Below are 18,858 nucleotides of genomic sequence, written 5' to 3' on the forward strand. Positions count from 1 at the left end.
AGGAATGCCACTCAACAGTCTACACAGCACAGAGCAGCCCCCATGACACAGGATTATCTGGTCCCCAGTGTCAACAGTGCCATGGTTGAGAAACCCTGCTCTACAGCCATGGAAATGAATCTCTTTTCTATTCCGAAGCCAGAGACTCACTTTCTCACATGAAAATAATGTAGACTTATTTTTAAAGCCAAAGCAGATCAAGTTAAAGCGCAGGGTTTCCACCTTTGCTTGCAGCACTGGAACAGATGGATTTGTCACAGGCCAGAGGCCCTGGCAGGGCTTGGGATCCCACATGTGGCCGCTGGAGGGCAGCAGTGGTTTCTCAGGTTTATCATCCGAGACTAAGGTATGTGTTTTCATTCCCTAAGCCTTGGGTCTGGGGCAGGCCCCGGGAGCAGTCAGCTGGTTAAGAAAGTGGAAATGGAGCCATAGGTGCTAACTGAGCTAGGAGAAATGGCTTTTTCCTTCTCGTGAAGCGTGCAAAGGGATTTCAAAAAGGGGACGTGTGAGCCAGAGGGCCTCACAGCACAGTGGTCTAGAGGCCAGGCAAGCTCCCTTCCTGGGACCTCCCCTGGGTCCAACTTTCTTCCCCAGTTCAGGATCCAGGGAGCCAGAATCAGCACTCTCCTGCCACACCCTCCTCCCGGGAATCCGGGTTATGCAAAGCCCCAGGCCCTGCAGCCCCTTCCACTCCCCACTGCACACTGAGGCAGCTGCCACCTGTACCACACGAGGCCACAAATCCATCCAGACAGCTGTGGCCACTCAGCTTTCCTTTCTCTGAAAGAGTAGTAAGATGGGGCTAAGACTAGCCCTGCGCCTCACAAGGCTGCAGTGAGACGGTAGAGGTGGAGTGCTAGGAGCTGGGAGCGTAGCCGTGTAAACAAACACCCATCGCATTGCCTCTCAGTAGGAGGGGGAACTCCCCAGGGCGGGACAGCCTGATACACGGGACCTGGGTGCTGGCAAGGCAAAAAGGTCCCAGCTGAAGCTGGGCCACAATGCATTCTTCCTGGAACAAGGTGTCGGAGGAAAATATACATTGGAATAGAGCTGAAAGTCTGAAGACTGCTCTGAGCTCGGCTGGTCTGGTGAAGACCACACCCTCCACCCCCACCCCCACCCCCCCCCCCCGCTCCCCGGGAAGGTAGTTCCTGGCCAGGTGTGGAACTGCAGGGAAGGGGGAGTGTGGGGCTTTTGGGTGTTTGGGGCTGTGGAACCTGGAGTTGCATGCTTCTTCCTGCTGGCTTTGGGAAGCATCCGGAAAGGTAGGCGCCCTTTCCTGTGGTCCTCAGACAGCCATGTGCTGGTAAATAAAGCCTATTAAAACTTGATAAAAGAATTGGGAAGTGAGGAGTTTTGAGTACTTAATACTTGTTTTGAATACAATGTATTTAACTGTTACTTAATATAATTTAATTTTTAGTATAGACTGCGTTTAACAACTGGTTGGTAAGATCCCTGAAAATTTTACAAATGGCTCTAGCAAATAAATATGAGCCAAATAAATATGAGCCAACTCAGGTGCACCACTGCCTGGGATCAGGGGACAGGCGCCAGAGAAGTTCCTTGAAATGACATCACATCTGCTGGGCCTCCTGGGAGAACCCAGTGCCCAGATGCAGCCCCAAACCTCCACCTCTAGGAGGGGGTGCCTGGAGCATCTCTGTAGCTCGAGTTGAAAGATTAAGCATGTCAGCTGGACACCAGGCTGCCCCTCATCCTAGAATTTCAAGCATTCCAACTGTCACTGACCCTCCTTGTCACCTGGTAGTTGCATCAGCTCCAGCTCCACTCTTGCTGTCTGCCCTTTACCTGGCTTCAGATGCTTGTGTCTCTAACTTATTCTGGAACCTTGGAAAGATCTGTTTCCTGGTTTGTTTCCTAGGGTTGCCCAGGACTCAGCTCACTTCTATGGGGGGTTAGCTCCTTCCCATCCTGACAGCTCCGTGTAACCACCCTCCACCTGCTCTGGCCCGGGGCCTTCACTGTCCTCACACACAGTTGGGGCCTTAGTCTCTACTCAAGGCTGTGGGGGAGGTCACAGGTGTGGCTTTCTGCCCCGTCCCTCCTCATCCTCCAAACGCCGGAATCCTCTGCTGAGGAAGGTAGGGGAGCTCTTCTGCCGCAGGCACAGTGCTGTGGGCAAGAGAAGAGTCTCTCTGGCTGGCAATGAACTCAACTTCCATGACTTTTGAATGAGGAAAAAGAGGCTCTGAAGGGAAAATTGCCAACTGATCCCATCCTACCTCCTGGGAACCTGCCTGAATCTAGTATGGAGATGTTAAAGGAGAGATAACTAAGAATATGATCTTAGCCTGGGAACAATCAATTATCCCTCTAAGAGCAGACCCTACTGCAAACACCACCCAGGGTTTGCAAGGCTCTCCCCTCCCCCACTTTGCCCATGGTGGAGGCCGGTGGCTCCAAATGTTCCCACTTGCCCAGCCCCACTCACCAATCTCCTCGTACCGCATCACTGTGCCCAGATTGGCATTCTCATCTAGGGAGGAAAGAGGAAATGCAGAAGCATCAGGGAACCAACTTCCGGGTACCTGATGCGCGTTCTGTACAAGAGACTCCGCAGAGGGAGAACCCGGGATGGGGTGATTGGGTGGGAGTAGGGACATCTGAGTAGCATAAATGGAGAGCACCGTCCAGCTTAAAATGGAGAGGGAGCATCTCCTCAGGGTCCAGAGGCAGGATTCACTGTTCTGGGACTTTCAGTATTGGACAGCCTGGCTGGGTTGCCAATGACGGACACACACGTGCTCATGCTGAGCGCCTTTTGTTTCCTTCTGTATTTAGGGGAGGCTGGCCACAAGAGCAACTTCCTTGAACCTAGGGTGACAGCTTGTAGTGTCACACGGAGGCGGCCCTCTCCCGTTCAGCGTTCTGGTTCAAAGAACAAGCAAAACCGAGTACGCTGAGATTTTTCACGGGGCAGAATGGAGAGCCCGGGAAAGAAGTGAAAGACAGAGGCTTTACCATGTGCTCTGAGTGTGCACGCCCACACGGGGCACACGGTGTGCAGAGCACCATGGAGATGCCATCCTGGCCCCCTGCCTCCTCAACCATCCCTCTTAGTTCCTATTCAAGGCTGGAAATTGGAAATCTGAGAAATGGCAGAAGTCAGCCCCAAAGAGTCAAAGGAATGGGGGCTAGACCTTCAGCTCCTCTGCAGAGCCGAATTTGGGGTTTGTGGGAGAAAGAGCCCCAGAGACAGCTATTCTCATCTATGCTGAGTCCTTAGGGGAGCAGCAAAAAAATGGAGAAAATTAAGGAAAGGGCTTGTGTGTTCTTAGCCTCTCAGCAGGAGTGCTGACACTGCCAGAGCTGGGAGGACCTGAGGGAGGATGCGGGGCCTCTGAGAACTCTCAGGCGGGTGGACACAGTCTATAGAGGGAAGGACCAGAACAGCCCAAGGAGGGGAGAGGAGGGGAGAAGGTCTCCAGGATCCCTGAGCCAGGAGGATCACGCCTCTGGGCTCCCATCACACCTTGGCCCTGCAGGCCTGGTAACATCCTCTCTTCTCTCCCAATGTTTGCTCTATAGATGCTCATCCTACAGCAGGTGCTGGGGCTTGTCTGGTGAATGAACAAAGGGAGGAGGGAAAGAAAAGAGGCGGGATTGGTAAAGAAGGTCCTTGCTCCCTTACCCACAAAGGTGAAGCGCTCCACCGGTGGGCGGACACAGCAGATCCGGCTTAGGCTTTCTCCGACCTTTCCCAGGATCTTGGCTATGGGAGAGAGAGCAAGACAGACAGGGACAGACGGAGAGAACCACTCACAACTCACACTCGCGTCAGTCCCACATTTGGGCCACTGTAAACAGTGGGGCTGCACTGGAGGGGCAGGGGTTGGGTCATGGAGGCAGTAGGAGGGTGGAAAGAAAGAACAGAAATATGACAGCCCAAATTCCCTCTTCTCATTCCCAGTCCAAGGCACAAGCATTCTGAGCCCTAGATGGGAATCTATTTTCTGATCGTGTTTATTACACTGTTGAAAAACTGGAAAATATGGAAGAGGAATATATATAAAAAGGAAAATAGAAAGCACCCATAATTCCACTGCTAGAGATAACCACCACTAAAGTATGCATATATTTTTTTATTTTCTTCCATTTTTATTATGTGTATTAATGCAGATATGTCTACGTAACATAAATTGGATCATAGTCTACATTTAGAGGGCCTGTGCCCTGTTTGCATTTTTCGTTTTTTAATATCATGTGCATTTCCTCAGCCACCCCCAACACTAAAGAGTAACACCCAGATCCATGGAGATTCAGCCTGTGGCCAAGAACTCATTTGGAGTAATTTCTGCTGGGCAAAGGCCTTCCTTCCCTTTCAGATGGTGTTTAGAATAATCAGACATCCTACTTTGGCTGAGAGGGATCTGGTTTTCAATGATCTTTCTGAGCTCTAATCCAGAGAAGTTTTCTGAGCCCCACAGACGTAGCTATATGCAAACTATGAAATTCTGGCTCATCCTTGTGAATTACCCTATCTATGATAGACTGATAACCAAATAGATTATGGTCTCTAGGCTTGAAAAGTAATACCAGGATCTGTCTCTTGCAATTGGCCTGGAAGAAAATATTAGGAAGGACATGGACCTTGGAATCAGACAGTCCTGACTCTTCCACTTTTGAGCTGTGTGACCTTAGGCAAATCACTCACCTTCTCTGAAGCTCAGTTTTCTCTTTGTAAATGGGAATATAATATCTATATCACAGAATTACCGCATTAAATGAGAACCCATGTAAAGCACTGAACACCGTGCAAGCATATAGTACTAGGCGCTGGGTAAATGTTGGGGGACCCCTGCTCTTTGTCAGGGAAGGGATGGCTAAGAGTGTGGGACTCTGGCTGCACACTGTCTGGGTTTGACTCCTGGCCCTCCTACTTCCTTACTGTGTGACCTTGGCAAGATCCTCAACCTCCTTAGAAAAGGCAGAGAAAAATGCTGCCTTTTGTCTTTAATTCCCACTAAGGCAATCATATTTATATTAAAAGGCACACCATCACCCCTGTCTCTCTGTCTCTGCTCCTGTCTCTATCATTGTGACCATTTCTTTCTGATGCCCTACATTAAGAGTTCTCAAAGTATGGTCCCTGGACCAGAGTATCAGGATTGACTTTTAAAAAATGCAGATTCTCTTCCTTCTTCCAGACCCACTGAATCAAATTCTGGGGCAGCGCCTAGTGATCTGGATTTTAACAAGCTCTCCAGGCGATTCTGAAGTTTGAGAGCCACTGCTCTACACCAATGTTCCCCTACCTGCAGTGGGCTTGGTGGGCACATTGCTGTTCTGGTAAATGGGCTGGGAGGTCTCATTTTGAGGCTGTCCAATCACAGGCGTCATGGAGGGTGTGTTGACATTGGAGAGGATGCAGCCAGTCACCCGCTGGGGGAAGGAAGAGGGGCAGAGTCAGTGTCATTAGCCCAGGAGGCTTATGAAAGCATTTCCCAGTTATCTCCAAATGCTCATCTGCTTGTCCATCATGGTGAGGTGTCCTGGAACTGAGAAAGAGGACTCGAGGTGGGTTCTGGACCCAGCCACACCCTGTGACCACACTAGGCTAGCAGGAGGTGAGAAACGTGTGGGATGTGTTGTTTCACAGATCTGGGTTCAAGTTTGAGCTCTGCCCCCTTCTGGCTGTGAGACCTTGGATAGTTACCTGCTCTTGAACCTCAGCTCAAGAGGCTAACATAGAGAGGCAAAAGAGCCACCCTTCTGGGCTGCAGCCGGATTACACGAGCGAGCATACACAGAGCGCCTTTAGAGCATCTGGCACCTGGCAGGAACTTTGTACATGTTGTGACCTTCTGTGGAACATGCATGCCTGCCCTCCCTGCCTGCTTCGTGGGGCTCAAATGAGGTCATGTCTGCAAAAGGGCTGTGCAAGCTTGGGAAAGGTCGTGCAAACACCAGGCGCTATCACCACCTGCCGCCTCTCCAGGCCAGAGACGCCAATGACAGGGCCAAGCTGGGGAGCAGTGCCAGGCGGAGCAGGGTGTGTTTGTGCTGCAGGAAGAGGGCGGCATTCTGGGAACTCTTGCGCCTGCTCAGAGTGTGAATACACATTCCAGAGCCCAACGGAAATTCTATGTGTATTATCCATTGTCCTGTGTTAACTGGCCTGCTGCTTCTCTCTAGTGCTACAGAAAACACAGAGCTGATAACGCAGCATTCTTCACAGCTGACCCAGAAGCAACCCCCCTTGCCCGCGGGGAGTGGAACTATTGGGCAACAGAGAAACAAATGGTGAATTTTCAATCTGTTTAGCTTCATAGGGCTGTTGCTTATTCAAGGTCCCTTCCCTGAAAGCCAGCTTCCCCTCAATCCCTGGCCCACCACCCTTTCTGGATTATTGAGTCCTGCTGCCAGAGGACACCAAGTCCCAGGATTGGGGTGACCCTCCAAAGGCATCTTCCACGCACCACCGTGCAGGCAGAACAGAACGTGAGTCCTTCTGAGCCCTGGAAGGGCAGGCGTTTGTCTTGTGGGGTGACCTGTCACTTCTGTAATGTTCCTGACAGGAGATGGTCACGACAGCAAGCAGCCACATCTGGGAGCCGGCTGAGGTTGGGGACCACAGGATCTTCTTAGCCTGCTTTGTGGGATTCTCTGTCCGGCTGCGGCTGGTGGAGTGGAAGGGACAGTCTGCCTCCTTTTTATTATGATTTCACATCCAGAAAAGAAAACGCCACATTCTCATTAAATAACCGGTCTGGTAGCTGAGGATTTTCTTCTTCTTGCTGCATGCATCATTTGTCCCATTCGACTTGTTCTATGCTGGAGAAGAAAAGTGCTGGCCACCTGCCCCGCTCTGCCCTCCACAGGCTCCCACGTTCTCAAAGCCTTGCATCACCTATTAAGCCCAGTGTCTATCTCTCCAAGAGGTCCACTCTCCATGCCAGGAACACCGGCCTGATGCTGGGACCGGGGAGACTGGGAGTTAACAAGCAGCTCCAAGCTCCCACTCCAAGGCCGGGGCGGGGGGGGGGGCATCGAGACTGGCATTCTTTGCCGGCCTGTGACCATCACAGGACAGCAACAGCTGTGGGTCGTTGGCCAAGCATCTCAGGCCCAGACTCATGCTTCTGGGCCTCAGATACAGAGGGAGGGCTCAGGAAGCCCAGACATTTAGACAGCAAAACAGCAGCCAGGCTTTCTGGCTGGTAGAGCCAGGGCTCAGGCATGCCTGCAGGGCCCCTGATTCCTCCCTTCCATCATGCAGCCTGAGGCTCCTGGGTGAAGAGAAGGTGCACAGGCCCCCAGTGTGAAGCCACTGAGATTTAAAGGATGTCTGCGAATCTTGGCCTCTCCTGACGGATACATCCTTATACAGTAAGATGGGATGTCTTTTATTACTGCTGTTGTTGAGACAAGCCCAGAGGAGCAAGTGAGGGCCACCCTACATCAGAGTCCTTCCAAAGGGACCAGGGAAGACTCGGAATGTGTGTGAAGGGTTCTGAAAGCAGAAAGAAAGGAGATGGGTTTTCTTCAATTCCATGGGGGAAAAGCTTATTAGATGAAGCAACAGCCAGCTAGTCCTCTCCACTTCTATTGCTCTTGACTTCCTGGATGGTCTGGAGCCCCAGAATTCCACATCTGTTCAAATAAAGCACTGTGCACAGCAGGTGGAGAGCGGGGGGATTGGGGCTGCTGGCAGCTCCCCAAGGAGAAGATTCTGAAAGGCCCCTCTGACAGCAAACACAGATGCGATGGAGGCGCCCCCTGTGTCAGGACGGTACCATTCTGATCCATGTTTGGGGCTGGTGAGCGCTGTGCATCAGGGTCAGCGGAGGCAAGGAGGATGGATTGCGTCTCGTCTCCGTGGGTCAGGCTTCTTGCTATTGATGGCACCGCTTTTCGCCCGCGCGCGGTGGGAGTCGATGGGTTGCTATCGATCTGTGAAGGGCGCTTTCTGCACACGCTGACTGGTGCTGCTGGCTGATGATGAACCTGTGCTTACCTAGCAACCAGCTCCTCGTCACTGCACACGGCCACAAGCCCTAGGCAGCCATCTGTGTGGGCTAGGCAGTCACTGTGTGTCCTCAGATACCCTGGTTCACCTCTCTGTGCTTCCTTTTACCCACAAATAAAACAGAGATGAGGGCTTCCCTGGTGGCGCAGTGGTTGAGAGTCCGCCTGCCGATGCAGGGGACGCGGGTTCGTGCCCCGCTCCGGGAAGATCCCACATGCCGCAGAGCGGCTGGGCCCGTGAGCCGTGGCCGCTGAGCCTGCGCATCCGGAGCCTGTGCTCCGTAACGGGAGAGGCCACAGCAGTGAGCGCCCCGTGTACCGCAAAAAAAACAAAAAAAAACAGAGATGAGAACACTGTCTGCCCATGGACTCCTGTGAGGAGGAATGAGCGTGCATGACAATACGACGCCTGCGGCTATGGAGTACAGCAGTCACGGCAACCTAGGCTGGGGTAAGAGGACCAGTGGGTCCCCAGGAGGTGTGGCACGAGGACCTGGCTGCTTGTAACTTCGCCCAGTGCCCTTCTCTCCTCCTTGCTTTGCTTGCTTCTCCCTCTCTCCTCACTTTCTGAAGCTTTCCAGCTGTGGTCTCCTGAATCCCACCTTGAACTTACTGCCAGAAGATGAAAACTGCCCCAAGTCATATCGAGGAGGGGGACAAGGCAGGAAGCAGCCTCTGGCATTGCTCTGGGTCCCTAATTCACTGCCCTCCGTGGTGCTGCTCAGAGCCTGGTCTCCCCCGCCGCCGGCGGAGAAGCAGGAAACAACCAGGTCAGTAGGCCAGCAGCATCCTTTCCCTGGCCTGCCCGGCTTCCGTGGTCCACCCAACCCTGAGCCTGGCCCAGCTTACCTTCATGAGGTCCCGATGGTGTTCGAGGACGCTGCAGGTTGTCTGCCAGGTGTCCTGATAGCACTCCCACGGGTCCACCCTGACAATAGGAAAGATGTTTCCCTTGGTTTCCATTCTCACACTCTTTGCTTATTGGTTCCTTCCAATGACATGGCTCAAAAAGCTTAGCAGACCTGGTCATACCAAGTACTTAGACCTCGAATCAGGTAAAACATGGGCTTGAAACACCTTCCTGAGCCTCAGTTTCCCCACTGTAAAATGAGAGGAGTTTGACACAGGCTTACATGAACAGTTGCTGGTACTGGTCTGGCCAGGTTTAACATCAGCACCAGACCTTCCCAACTGTGGGGCTTTGGGAAAGTTATGAGATTTTTTGGTGCTCACTTTCCCATCTGTAAAATGGGAATAACAATAATAACTCTCTTGCGAGGTTATTAGAAGGGGTCAATGAGTTTTCTATGCAAAGTGCTTAGTATAGTGTCTTGCTCTTATTCTTACCTGCAAAACGGGAATTCTCCTCTGGACCTTATAGGACTGTGATAAGAATGAAATGAGCCAGGCCCTCATCAAGTGGCAACTGCAGTTACCTGAACTGGGGAATCTGCCCATGTCTGACTCCCTGTGCAGCGGGGTGCCCTGTGGGCATGGAGGTGGGCACGGCAGCCAGACCGGAACGTACAGCCCTGCAGACTGGCCAACCCCTGCTGCACACCGGATGTGAAGTGAGCAGGGATCCAGCCCCTGACGGATGCAGCACTTGGGCTTAATTACCAACTTAATGAGCTGCTAAATTGGGACGTTCCTCAAACATGTCCTTAGCAGTTGAGCGTTCCCTCCCTAGCCCCACCTCACAGCACACCTAAGGTTCCCAGAGATGAGATCTCCTGAACTGAAAACACTTGGCGACCCAGCTTGCCCTGAGCCCCCAGATCCCTGACCACCCTCCCCGCTGAGATGGGCAGACACCTGACCTGGTTAAACAGGCTCCCCCACGTCCAGGGACTCTGCGCACCCATGCCCCATCTCTAGAGCTATCTCCAAGCCTCTCTGGTGACCTCAGTTCACGGAATTCTGATTTTCCCAGTGCCTGGAGCAGTGCAGGGCAGGCAGTAAGTGCTCAGTGAATATTTGTTGAATGAATGAGGGAGTTACTTCAGAATCTTCTAATCACATACAAGCAGTAACAGTCTCCTGTTCAGTATTTCCCCCACTGGACCCCATATTCCCCTGAGATCATGAGGTGCCATGCTAAGAGGCTCCGTTTCTACCCTGACTTGACCACAGATGTGCTGTTCCCTCTCAAGCTCCCTGACTTCTCCTGAGCTGTCTCCCAACCTCACCTCTGTCTCGAGGGGAGGGAGGGGATGAGAAAGTCTGTAAAGGGCATGCACTGCTCACACAAATCACTGCGCACAAATGGCATGGATCACTATTTAATTATTATTGTTGCTTTCCTTCACTGCTCCCATTTCCACCCACCCCATCTCTTCTCCGCTAACTCTCTGCATCCCTCATTCTGAGGTCAGCGGCCCTTCATTTCTCTCCTTTCCTGGAAACCTCTAGGTGCTGCTTATTTTTCCACGGGGTGTGGGGGGGTGGGGAATCACAATACAAATGGTGTATTGTTATTTTTTTTAAAAAACGCCACCTTCTCATGCAAATTATAACTGTAGGAGCTTTGGGGGTTATAATTGGCATAATTAGTGGAGGTTTGCTTTAATTACACTGCAAGCACAGTGGATAACGGTGTCTGCCATCTTAGAACTGTGCAGGGACCGTCTGCGCAGGGACCGTCTGAGGGAAAGGCCGTGAGCGCTTGGACCTGACCCCCCCCCCCCCCCCCCCCCCCTAACCCTTCCCCTGCCTCTCCCTTTCAGGGAGGCATCCCACTGTCATCGTGGGACCCTAGGAAGCCTGAACAGGAATGGAAAATAGCCAAAGCTGGGGGACCTTCCCTGAAAGGTAGTGACAGCTCATGGAAGTGAGTACGGATGGAAGTGGAGAGGCATCTCGGATTTTCTGGCCCTGCCTCACCCCAATCCCAATGATGTTTGTGGAAGCTCTCAGCATACTCCTGAATCCAAACGTGCCAGAGCAGATGAAACACCAAAAGCTCCCTCTTTAGTTCCCCAGGCTGTATAAATTGGTTAAAAAATAAAGTCATCAGGCCACCCCAGAATGCTTATGTTATTATTGCCCGCGTGGGGTTAATCTCTCCCCTGGCCTCCCCACTCCTGTGGGGACTCTTCCTTTTTTCCACCCATTCCCAGGGTGTCCCTGGGCCACCCGCCTCTGGCATCATCAGGCCAGCCCTACCTGATCCAGTCGGAATTCTGGACGGCCAGCTGACACATGATGAGACGGTGCCGGCTCGACACAAGGCCCTGGGAAGCAACAGAGCAGTGGTTGGGAGGCTCACTCTGCTCCCCACAGACTCCCTAAGACTCCATCCCAAGCCAGCCCATTATAAAAGTGCAGCATTTTTCAGTGCTGACAGAGCATGACGGTGTGACCCCTCCACATGTCCCCCTGCTACACACAAGCGTAGAGTGGCAGGGTGGGCGGGAGAGAAAGAATGGAGAGTGTGTGCAATATACTCTCCGCCCCCATCAGAGTCAGAGGTGAGCCTCCGCTGATGAAGAAGCCAGTGTGTACCCAGCACAGAGAGGAGACTTAACGTGGTGAGTGTTGCCTTGTTTCCCGGGTCCATCTGGCTGGGTCACTTCCCCAGAGCCCACCAAGTTGTATCTGGGGGAGGAGGTTGAGGTCTGGGAGGGCTTCTAGATTTTCTGGGATGTGTGGCAGGGACGGAGGGGCAGGGAAATGAATTTTAAATCAGATTATAGGAGGCATAGGCCTTTTTCTCCTAAAATCCCAGGAAAGATTGCCCAGCCCAAAACCGCCCCCAGTTTGGCATCCGTGCCGAGTCACATGGCATGGATGAGTTCTGACTGGGCCTGGTCGCAGGCAAGCTGTTCCTCCCAGCTGCTGCCCAACCCCCATTCGCTCAGGTCTGACTGTGGTCCAGAGATGGGAAGCAGGACACCTGCTAATGGGTGTTTTGCGTTTCCAGGAATCGTAGATGGCAGAGATGGCAGTGGAGCAGTTTTACATCAGAGGAACCATCGGGTCAGGAAGGGGTGTTAGGGGGGAGAGGGGCAAAGGAGGAACCCACCTGTTTTCCATAGGAGTCGTGGACAGGAGACACAATCCCACCAATGACAATAAACCTTCCAGTTTTGTGTAGATAATCTCTGGCTCTTTCTAATTAAGAGAAGAAAACCTCACATTATTAAAGAGGAAAGGTGTGGATTAGAGGTGATCATTGAAATCAATACGTTCAGCTCTGTAAGGCTTATTTCCCATCTTTCTTGCCACTTAAATAGAAAGTGCCAACTTTCAAAGCAAACATTGGTGATTTAAAAGGTTATGGAGCCAGATTTCAGCCCCCAAAGCAAAAGGATTTAGAAGTCAAGGGGATTAATCCAGGTTTAAAGGTCCAGTGCTGGACTAGCTCAGAGAGATTTAAAACAAGCACCTCACTCAAAGCCAAAAGAGCAACTGATTAGAATTAACCATTATGATCACAAGCAGAAATTATTCCGAAGTGAAGGAGTCATTTTTTTAAAAAGAAAAAAGAAGAAGCCTTCTTATAATATGAAAGGTGGGCTGGCTGCCTCATGGAGTTACTCAGAAGAGGAAAATCACCAAAGCAAATTTAAAGGGCCTTCTACGTAATTAGGGAGAATTAACAATCAGACCAGAAAACCAACATTACAGTTGGTTGAGAAAAGTTAGGCCAGAGAAAAGCCTTTTTTTTCTGCTGAAAAAAAGTCATGATGTTGCTTTTTCAAATTTACCAGACAAGCCCAATTTCATTTTCATGAGACAATTTAGCAAACTAAGAAGTGATGAAGATTTTGGTTCTGTCTTTCTTCTAAAGCGGTTCGTTGTACAAATCCAACAGGTCCTGAGCTACCACAGCTGAGGGAAGGTGGTGTGGATTTACTGTGTAGGTGAGGGATTCTGTAAGGGAACAGGGGCTTGGGTAGCAAAACTGGCTGTGTAGTTTACAAGCAAGCTTCTAAGATCACCCTGCTGGCTCTCTTAAAAATTTTAATTCTCACCACATTTGCCTCTTTTTTTTCTTTCGATGTGAAATCTCTTAAAGTTTTTTTTAAAAAGTAATTAATAAACTTTATTTTTTTAGTACAGTTTTAAATTTACAGAATAATTAAGCAGATAGTACATAGAGTTCTATGTGTTCAGTCCCCCCATCTTCCGACCTCCCCCCGACACACACCCCACTTCCCCTGTTATTACTATCTTGCATTAGTGGGGTATAATTGTTACATTTGATAGGCCCATATGGACACATTATTATTAACTATAGGACATAGTTTACATTGAGATTCACTCTTTGTGTTGTATGGTTCTGCGGGTTTTGACAAATACATAATGACATGTGTCCACATTGGTTTCATAGAGAATAGTTTCTCCACGCTCAAAATCCACTGTGCTCTCTACCTATTCATCTCTCTCCCTCCTTCCAACCGCTGGTAACCACTGATGTTTTTACTATCTCTATAGTTTTGTCTTTTTCAAAATGCCAAATAGTTGGAATCACACACTGTGTAGCCTCTTCAGACTGGCTTCTTTCACTTAGCAATTCATATTTAAGGTTCCTCCATGTCTTTTCCTGGCCTGATAACTCATTTCTTTTTATTGCTGAATAACAGTCCATTGTCTGGACATACCACAGTTTGTTTATTCATTCACTAATGGAAGGTCATCTTGGTTGCTTCCGGTTTTCACTGATTATGAATAAAGCTGATATAACATTCATGTGCAGGTTTTTGAGTGGACATACATTTTCAACTCAGGTAAATATCAAGGAGTGTGATTGCTGGAACATGCAGTAAAAGTATGTTTAATTTTGTAAGAAACTGTCTAACTATCTTCCAAAGTGGGTGTACAATTTTGCATTCCCACCAGCAATCTGTGAACATTGTAGTTTTTCGCCAGCAGTGAATGAGCGTTCCTGTTGCTCCACATCCTCACCAGCATTCAGTATTGTCAGTTTCTAACATTATAACACGTGTCATCTTTGCTTTTTAAAAGAGTGATATTACTTCCCTAGTTTCCAAATCTTATTCTGAGGTCAAGAATAAATTGAAGGCCTTATAGCAAAACCTTTTGGATATCTGAATAAATTCTATAGCCCCTCCTCTCTTCCCTTTGCCCTTTATACCCCAGTCTTCCTTAAGATCATTTCCATATGGGCTTTGGCTGTCACATACCCTCTGCTGCAATAAGCCAGACCTTCCTTTGTCTCCCTATCTTAGAAAAAGTGTCCTCTCTTTACTCTCCACTTACCCAAGCTTTTCATTTGAAGCTCAGCTCCACCCCACATCCAGCACGCCTGCCCTGGCAACATCCCCCTTTGCTGGACTTAATGACCTACTAGCTCCCTGTGCATCCTGTTCAAGGGATGTGATCTGGAAATTGTTTCTGAAAGTTTGTGTCTTTACTCCTCTTCTGTACGGAATTCTTCAAAGCCAGGGACTTTGCTGTAGAGAAGAGATCCCAGATGCACAGCTAAAGGAGATGTGCAGTTAACATGCACGTGAGAAGCAAGGAGAGTGTAAGATGATTTACATTCAAACAACCTTGGCTTGTTCTGTTGCCACTTGACACACCGTATAGGCTTAAGGAAAGCAATCCACAAGTAGTTCAGTCTGTCGCCCATGCCAAAGACTTCTTGGGCTCTTAAGCACTCAGCACAGTGGCTTGTCTATTGAGTAATGCTTGTTCAACAAATGCTCATACCTAGAAGGCTCATGTAGCCACCTTCCCTTAGGGTTTCCTTCCACCGGGCCATGTCTGTCAGGAGAGCCACCCACTCCATTCCTCAGACCACACCGCAGAATTTCCGAGGGAAATAGGTTGCACCAAGCAACCTCATTGCCTTAGAAAATGTTATCCTTTCCCTCTGGCCAAGATGAGGGCGCACTTCCCCTGGCAATGCTCCAAACCTCACTGTCTCACAAAGAAGCAATTTTTGAAAGGGATAGCCCCAACCCTACACCCTTAAAAAGGATTCCTGGTCTGAAATAGTTAAACACAGAAGAGTCATGATTGTGATCATGCAGTCAAATCAATTCAGTTAACATGTATTGAGCACAAAATACCATGATGGATCCTAGAGGGATAAGAGTGGCTTTATTTATTATTCTCCAAATGTTCACAATAATGGAGAAACAGAGAGCTCTAATGAGAGGCAAATTGGGTGAGTGCTATAGCTGTGGCTTTCAATGTTGTTGTTGTTGGTGGTGTTTTACTACAACCCACAGTAAGAAATACATTTTATATCCTGGCACAATACATACATATGTATGTTTATGTATAATTAACTGAAACACATGTTACAATATTTTCTAGTACATTCTATTCTAGTAATTACAAATTTAAATAAAAAGCTGGTCACACCCTAGTAATGCGTGCCAACCTACAGTTTGAACAACTATCTGTGTAGTTTGAACAACTGTCTGTGAGATACTAGGGCATGTGGGAAAAGGGACAAGAGAGGTAATTTTGTCTTTCCAAGGAGTGTGAGGAGTTCCAGCAAATATTCAGAAATTGCACAGTTTAAAGTATGCTTATCAACTGGTTTAGTCTTAACCACTAGGGTTAGGCTGTAGGGGGCTTGGTAGGGGTGGGGTGAGGGTGAGGGAGGGGTACTGTTGGCTAAGCAAGTGGGAATCAAACTTCAAAGGGTCCTGAAAGCCAGGCAAGGAGTATGACTTTTATGCCACCGTTTGGTCAACATGCATTCTATGGACCACTTGCATTGGAATTACCAGGGAGAGGCTATTAAAATGCAGATTTTTAGGTCCTCGTCCAGAGTTACTGAGTCGAAATCTCTGGGATTGGGACTTAGTCTACTTTTAAAATTAGTTTCCCCAGGTGATTCTTTTGCTCTCTAAAGTTTGAGAACAATAGACATACATTGCCAATAAACATAAAGATGAAAAGTAAAGATAATAGGGAATCATTGAGGGCTATTGAACATGGGGAGTGACATGCTCTGAGCTTGAAGAAAAACTCACAGAGGGATAGTGAAGATGGTGAAAAGTCCTGCCTTAAAGGAGACAATCATTCCTGGCAGGAAGTTTTGGGCCAGGTGATGAGGGATAAAGGAAGAAGATGACCCATCAAAACTTCCCAGAGAATGTTCAGGGACTATGGATTTCCTCCTCTCTCCAGACATTTTGTTTGCTTTGGCTCTGGGGCTTTGCAGTTGGATGTGTCAATGCAATGCCATGTCATCAATATTTCAGACCATACCTTTATGACTGTACTAAGAGCGCTAGGTTTTATATTCTGCAATTCACTTGTTGCCTTAGTATCCTCTAATTTGAATGGAATGTCAGGCAAGTAAGAAACTGGAGGGACTTAATCTTGGAGGAGTCAAGACGGTGGTGTGGGAAGATGCAGAAGATGTCACGTCTCCCCACAAGTAGGGTGCCTGCCAGACACTGGTGGGAGACCCCAACGCCCAAGGAGGTGAGAAGAACCCCCAAGCAAACCGGTAGGACATGGGGGGACTGAGGGTGGAGGAGAAGTGGAGTCTGGACAGGACCGGCCCCCCTGAGGGGTGGCTGAGATGGGGGAGGGCTTCCCATGCCTGGAGGGACCCTTGGGGGCTTGGATCAGGGGGGAGGGGGCCCAGCATTTCCACTGCCCAATCGGCCAGGGAAGTCTGCCTGGCTCTCTCTGGCTGGGTCCTACGCCCTCAGAGGTCCCCTCCGGGCTGGCTTGGTCCTGGGGGCTTAGAGGCTGGGAGAGATCAGGAGAGGCAGGTGGGAGGAACCCTCCAGGACAGGAGGAGCAGGAGAGGAATGGAGGGCATTTGTCCTGCCCACTAGAGCCCAGGAAGCCTGCTGGGCTGCCAGGTGAGGTGCCCCGCCCTCTGAGACCAGAGGTGGGAGGCACACCTGGGCCCCTTCTGTTCTGTTCTGTTGTCCCACCCAACCCCTGCCTTTTCCAGCCCTGTGGCTACTAAGCATAGGCCCCACCCAGTGCCAAAACCTCACCACTGCTTAGGCCCCGCCCTCCACAGCCAAGGCCTTTTCCACCTTTTTTCTCCTCCTCCTTTTTACTATTGTGGTTCTGTTTTACCTTCTGGTTGTCGTTTCATCCATACTTTTATTTTTATATTTTTTCTAACATAGTGGTTACTTTCCTAGTCTAATTTTATTTTTTACTTTGTTATTGTTCTCCTTTTTTTTTTTTTGCTGCCACATGCCCAGCTTGCAGGATCTTGGTTCATGAGCCAGGGGTCAGGCTGAAGTTCCTGAGGTGGGAGCTCCAAGTCTGAACCACTGGACTAACAGAGAACCTCAGACACCAGGGAATACTGTTCAGAGTGAGGTCTCCTGGAGGTCCTCATCTCAGCACTAAGACCCAGCTCTACCCAACAGCCTACAAACTACAGTGTTGGAAGCCTCAGGCCAAACAACCAGTAAGACAGGAACACAATTCCACTCATAAAAAAAAAGGAAAAAAATGAGATGGCAAAAAAACTATGTCACAGATGAAGGAGCAAGGTAAAAACCTACAAGACCAAATAAATGAAGAGGAAATAGGCAATCTACCTGAAAATGAATTCAGAGTAATGATAGTAAAGATGATCCAGAATCTCAGAAATACAATGGAGGTACAGATTGAGAAAATACAAGAAATGTTTAACATTTCTAGAAGATCTAGAAGAACTAAAGAAAAAACAGACAGAGATGAACAACACAATAACTGAAATGAAAAATACACTCGAAAAAATCAATAACAGAATAACTGAGGCAGATAAATGAATAAGTGGGTTGGAAGACAAAATGGTGGAAATATCTGCCAAGGAGCGGAATAAAGAAAAAGAATGAAAAGAATTGAAGACAATCTCAGAGACCTCTGGGACAACACTAAATGCACGAGCATTCCAATTATACGGGTCCCAGAAGAAGAAGAGAAAAAGAAAGGGTCTGAGAAAATATTTGAAGAGGTTATAGTGGAAAACTTCCCTAACATGGGAAAGGAAATAGTCACCCAAGTCCAGGAAGCATAGAGAGTCCCATAGAGGATAAACTCTAGGAAAACCACACCAAGACACATATTAATCAAGCTAACAAAAATTAAATGCAAAGAAAAAATATTAGAAGCAGCAAGGGAAAAAACAAAAAATAACATACAAAGGAATCCCCATAATGTTATCAGCTAATTTTTCAGTGGAAACTCTGCAGGCCAGAAGGAAGTGGCAGGATATACTTAAAGTGATGAAAGAGAAAAACCTACAACCAAGATTACCCAGCAAGGATCTCATTCAGATTCAACGGAGAAGTCAAAAGCTTTTCTGACAAACAAAAGCTAAGAGAATTCAGCACGACCAAACCAGCTTTACAACAAATGCTGAAGAAACCTCTCTAGGCGGGGAAACACAAGAGAAGAAAAAGACCCACAAAACAAACCCAAAACAATTAAGAAAATGGTAATAGGAACATACATATCGATAATAACCTTGAACGTAAATGGATTAAATGCCCCAACCAAAAGACACAGACTGGCTGAATGGATACAAAAACAAGACCCATATATATGCTGTCTACAAGAGACCCACTTCAGACCTAGGGACACATACAGACTGAAAGTGAGGGGATGGAAAAAGATATTCCATGCAAATGGAAATCAAAAGAAAGCTGGAGTAGCAATACTCATATCAGATAAAATAGACTTTAAAATAAAGATTGTTATAAGAGATAAGGAAGGACACTATATAATGATCAAAGGATCAATCCGAGAAGAAGATATAACAATTATAAATGTTTATGCACCCAACATAGGTGCACCTCAATACATAAGGCAAAGGCTAACAACCATGAAAGGGGAAATCGACAGTAATACAATGATAGTGGGGGACTTTAACATCTCACTTACAACCAGACAGAAAATAAATACGGAAACACA

The 18,858-nt window shown here is 48.6% G+C and overlaps 1 protein-coding gene across 1 annotated transcript in view; it reads right to left on the reverse strand.

Moving 5' to 3' along the window:
* The window catches only part of NMNAT2 (nicotinamide nucleotide adenylyltransferase 2), a 160,257-nt gene that overhangs the window by 27,186 nt on the left and 114,213 nt on the right, over nt 1-18,858 (reverse strand). The window contains exons 2-7 of the mRNA XM_007450136.1: nt 12,020-12,108; nt 11,161-11,228; nt 8,845-8,923; nt 5,283-5,409; nt 3,659-3,739; nt 2,459-2,503 (exon numbers count right to left, since the gene is read on the reverse strand). Coding sequence (XP_007450198.1) covers nt 2,459-2,503; nt 3,659-3,739; nt 5,283-5,409; nt 8,845-8,923; nt 11,161-11,228; nt 12,020-12,108 — 489 coding nt within the window. The remainder of the gene's footprint in view (nt 1-2,458; nt 2,504-3,658; nt 3,740-5,282; nt 5,410-8,844; nt 8,924-11,160; nt 11,229-12,019; nt 12,109-18,858) is intronic.

The sequence above is a fragment of the Lipotes vexillifer genome, unplaced genomic scaffold, assembly GCF_000442215.2.
Source record: "Lipotes vexillifer unplaced genomic scaffold, Lipotes_vexillifer_v1.1 scaffold97, whole genome shotgun sequence".
In the NCBI taxonomy this organism is placed as follows: Eukaryota; Metazoa; Chordata; class Mammalia; order Artiodactyla; family Lipotidae; genus Lipotes; species Lipotes vexillifer.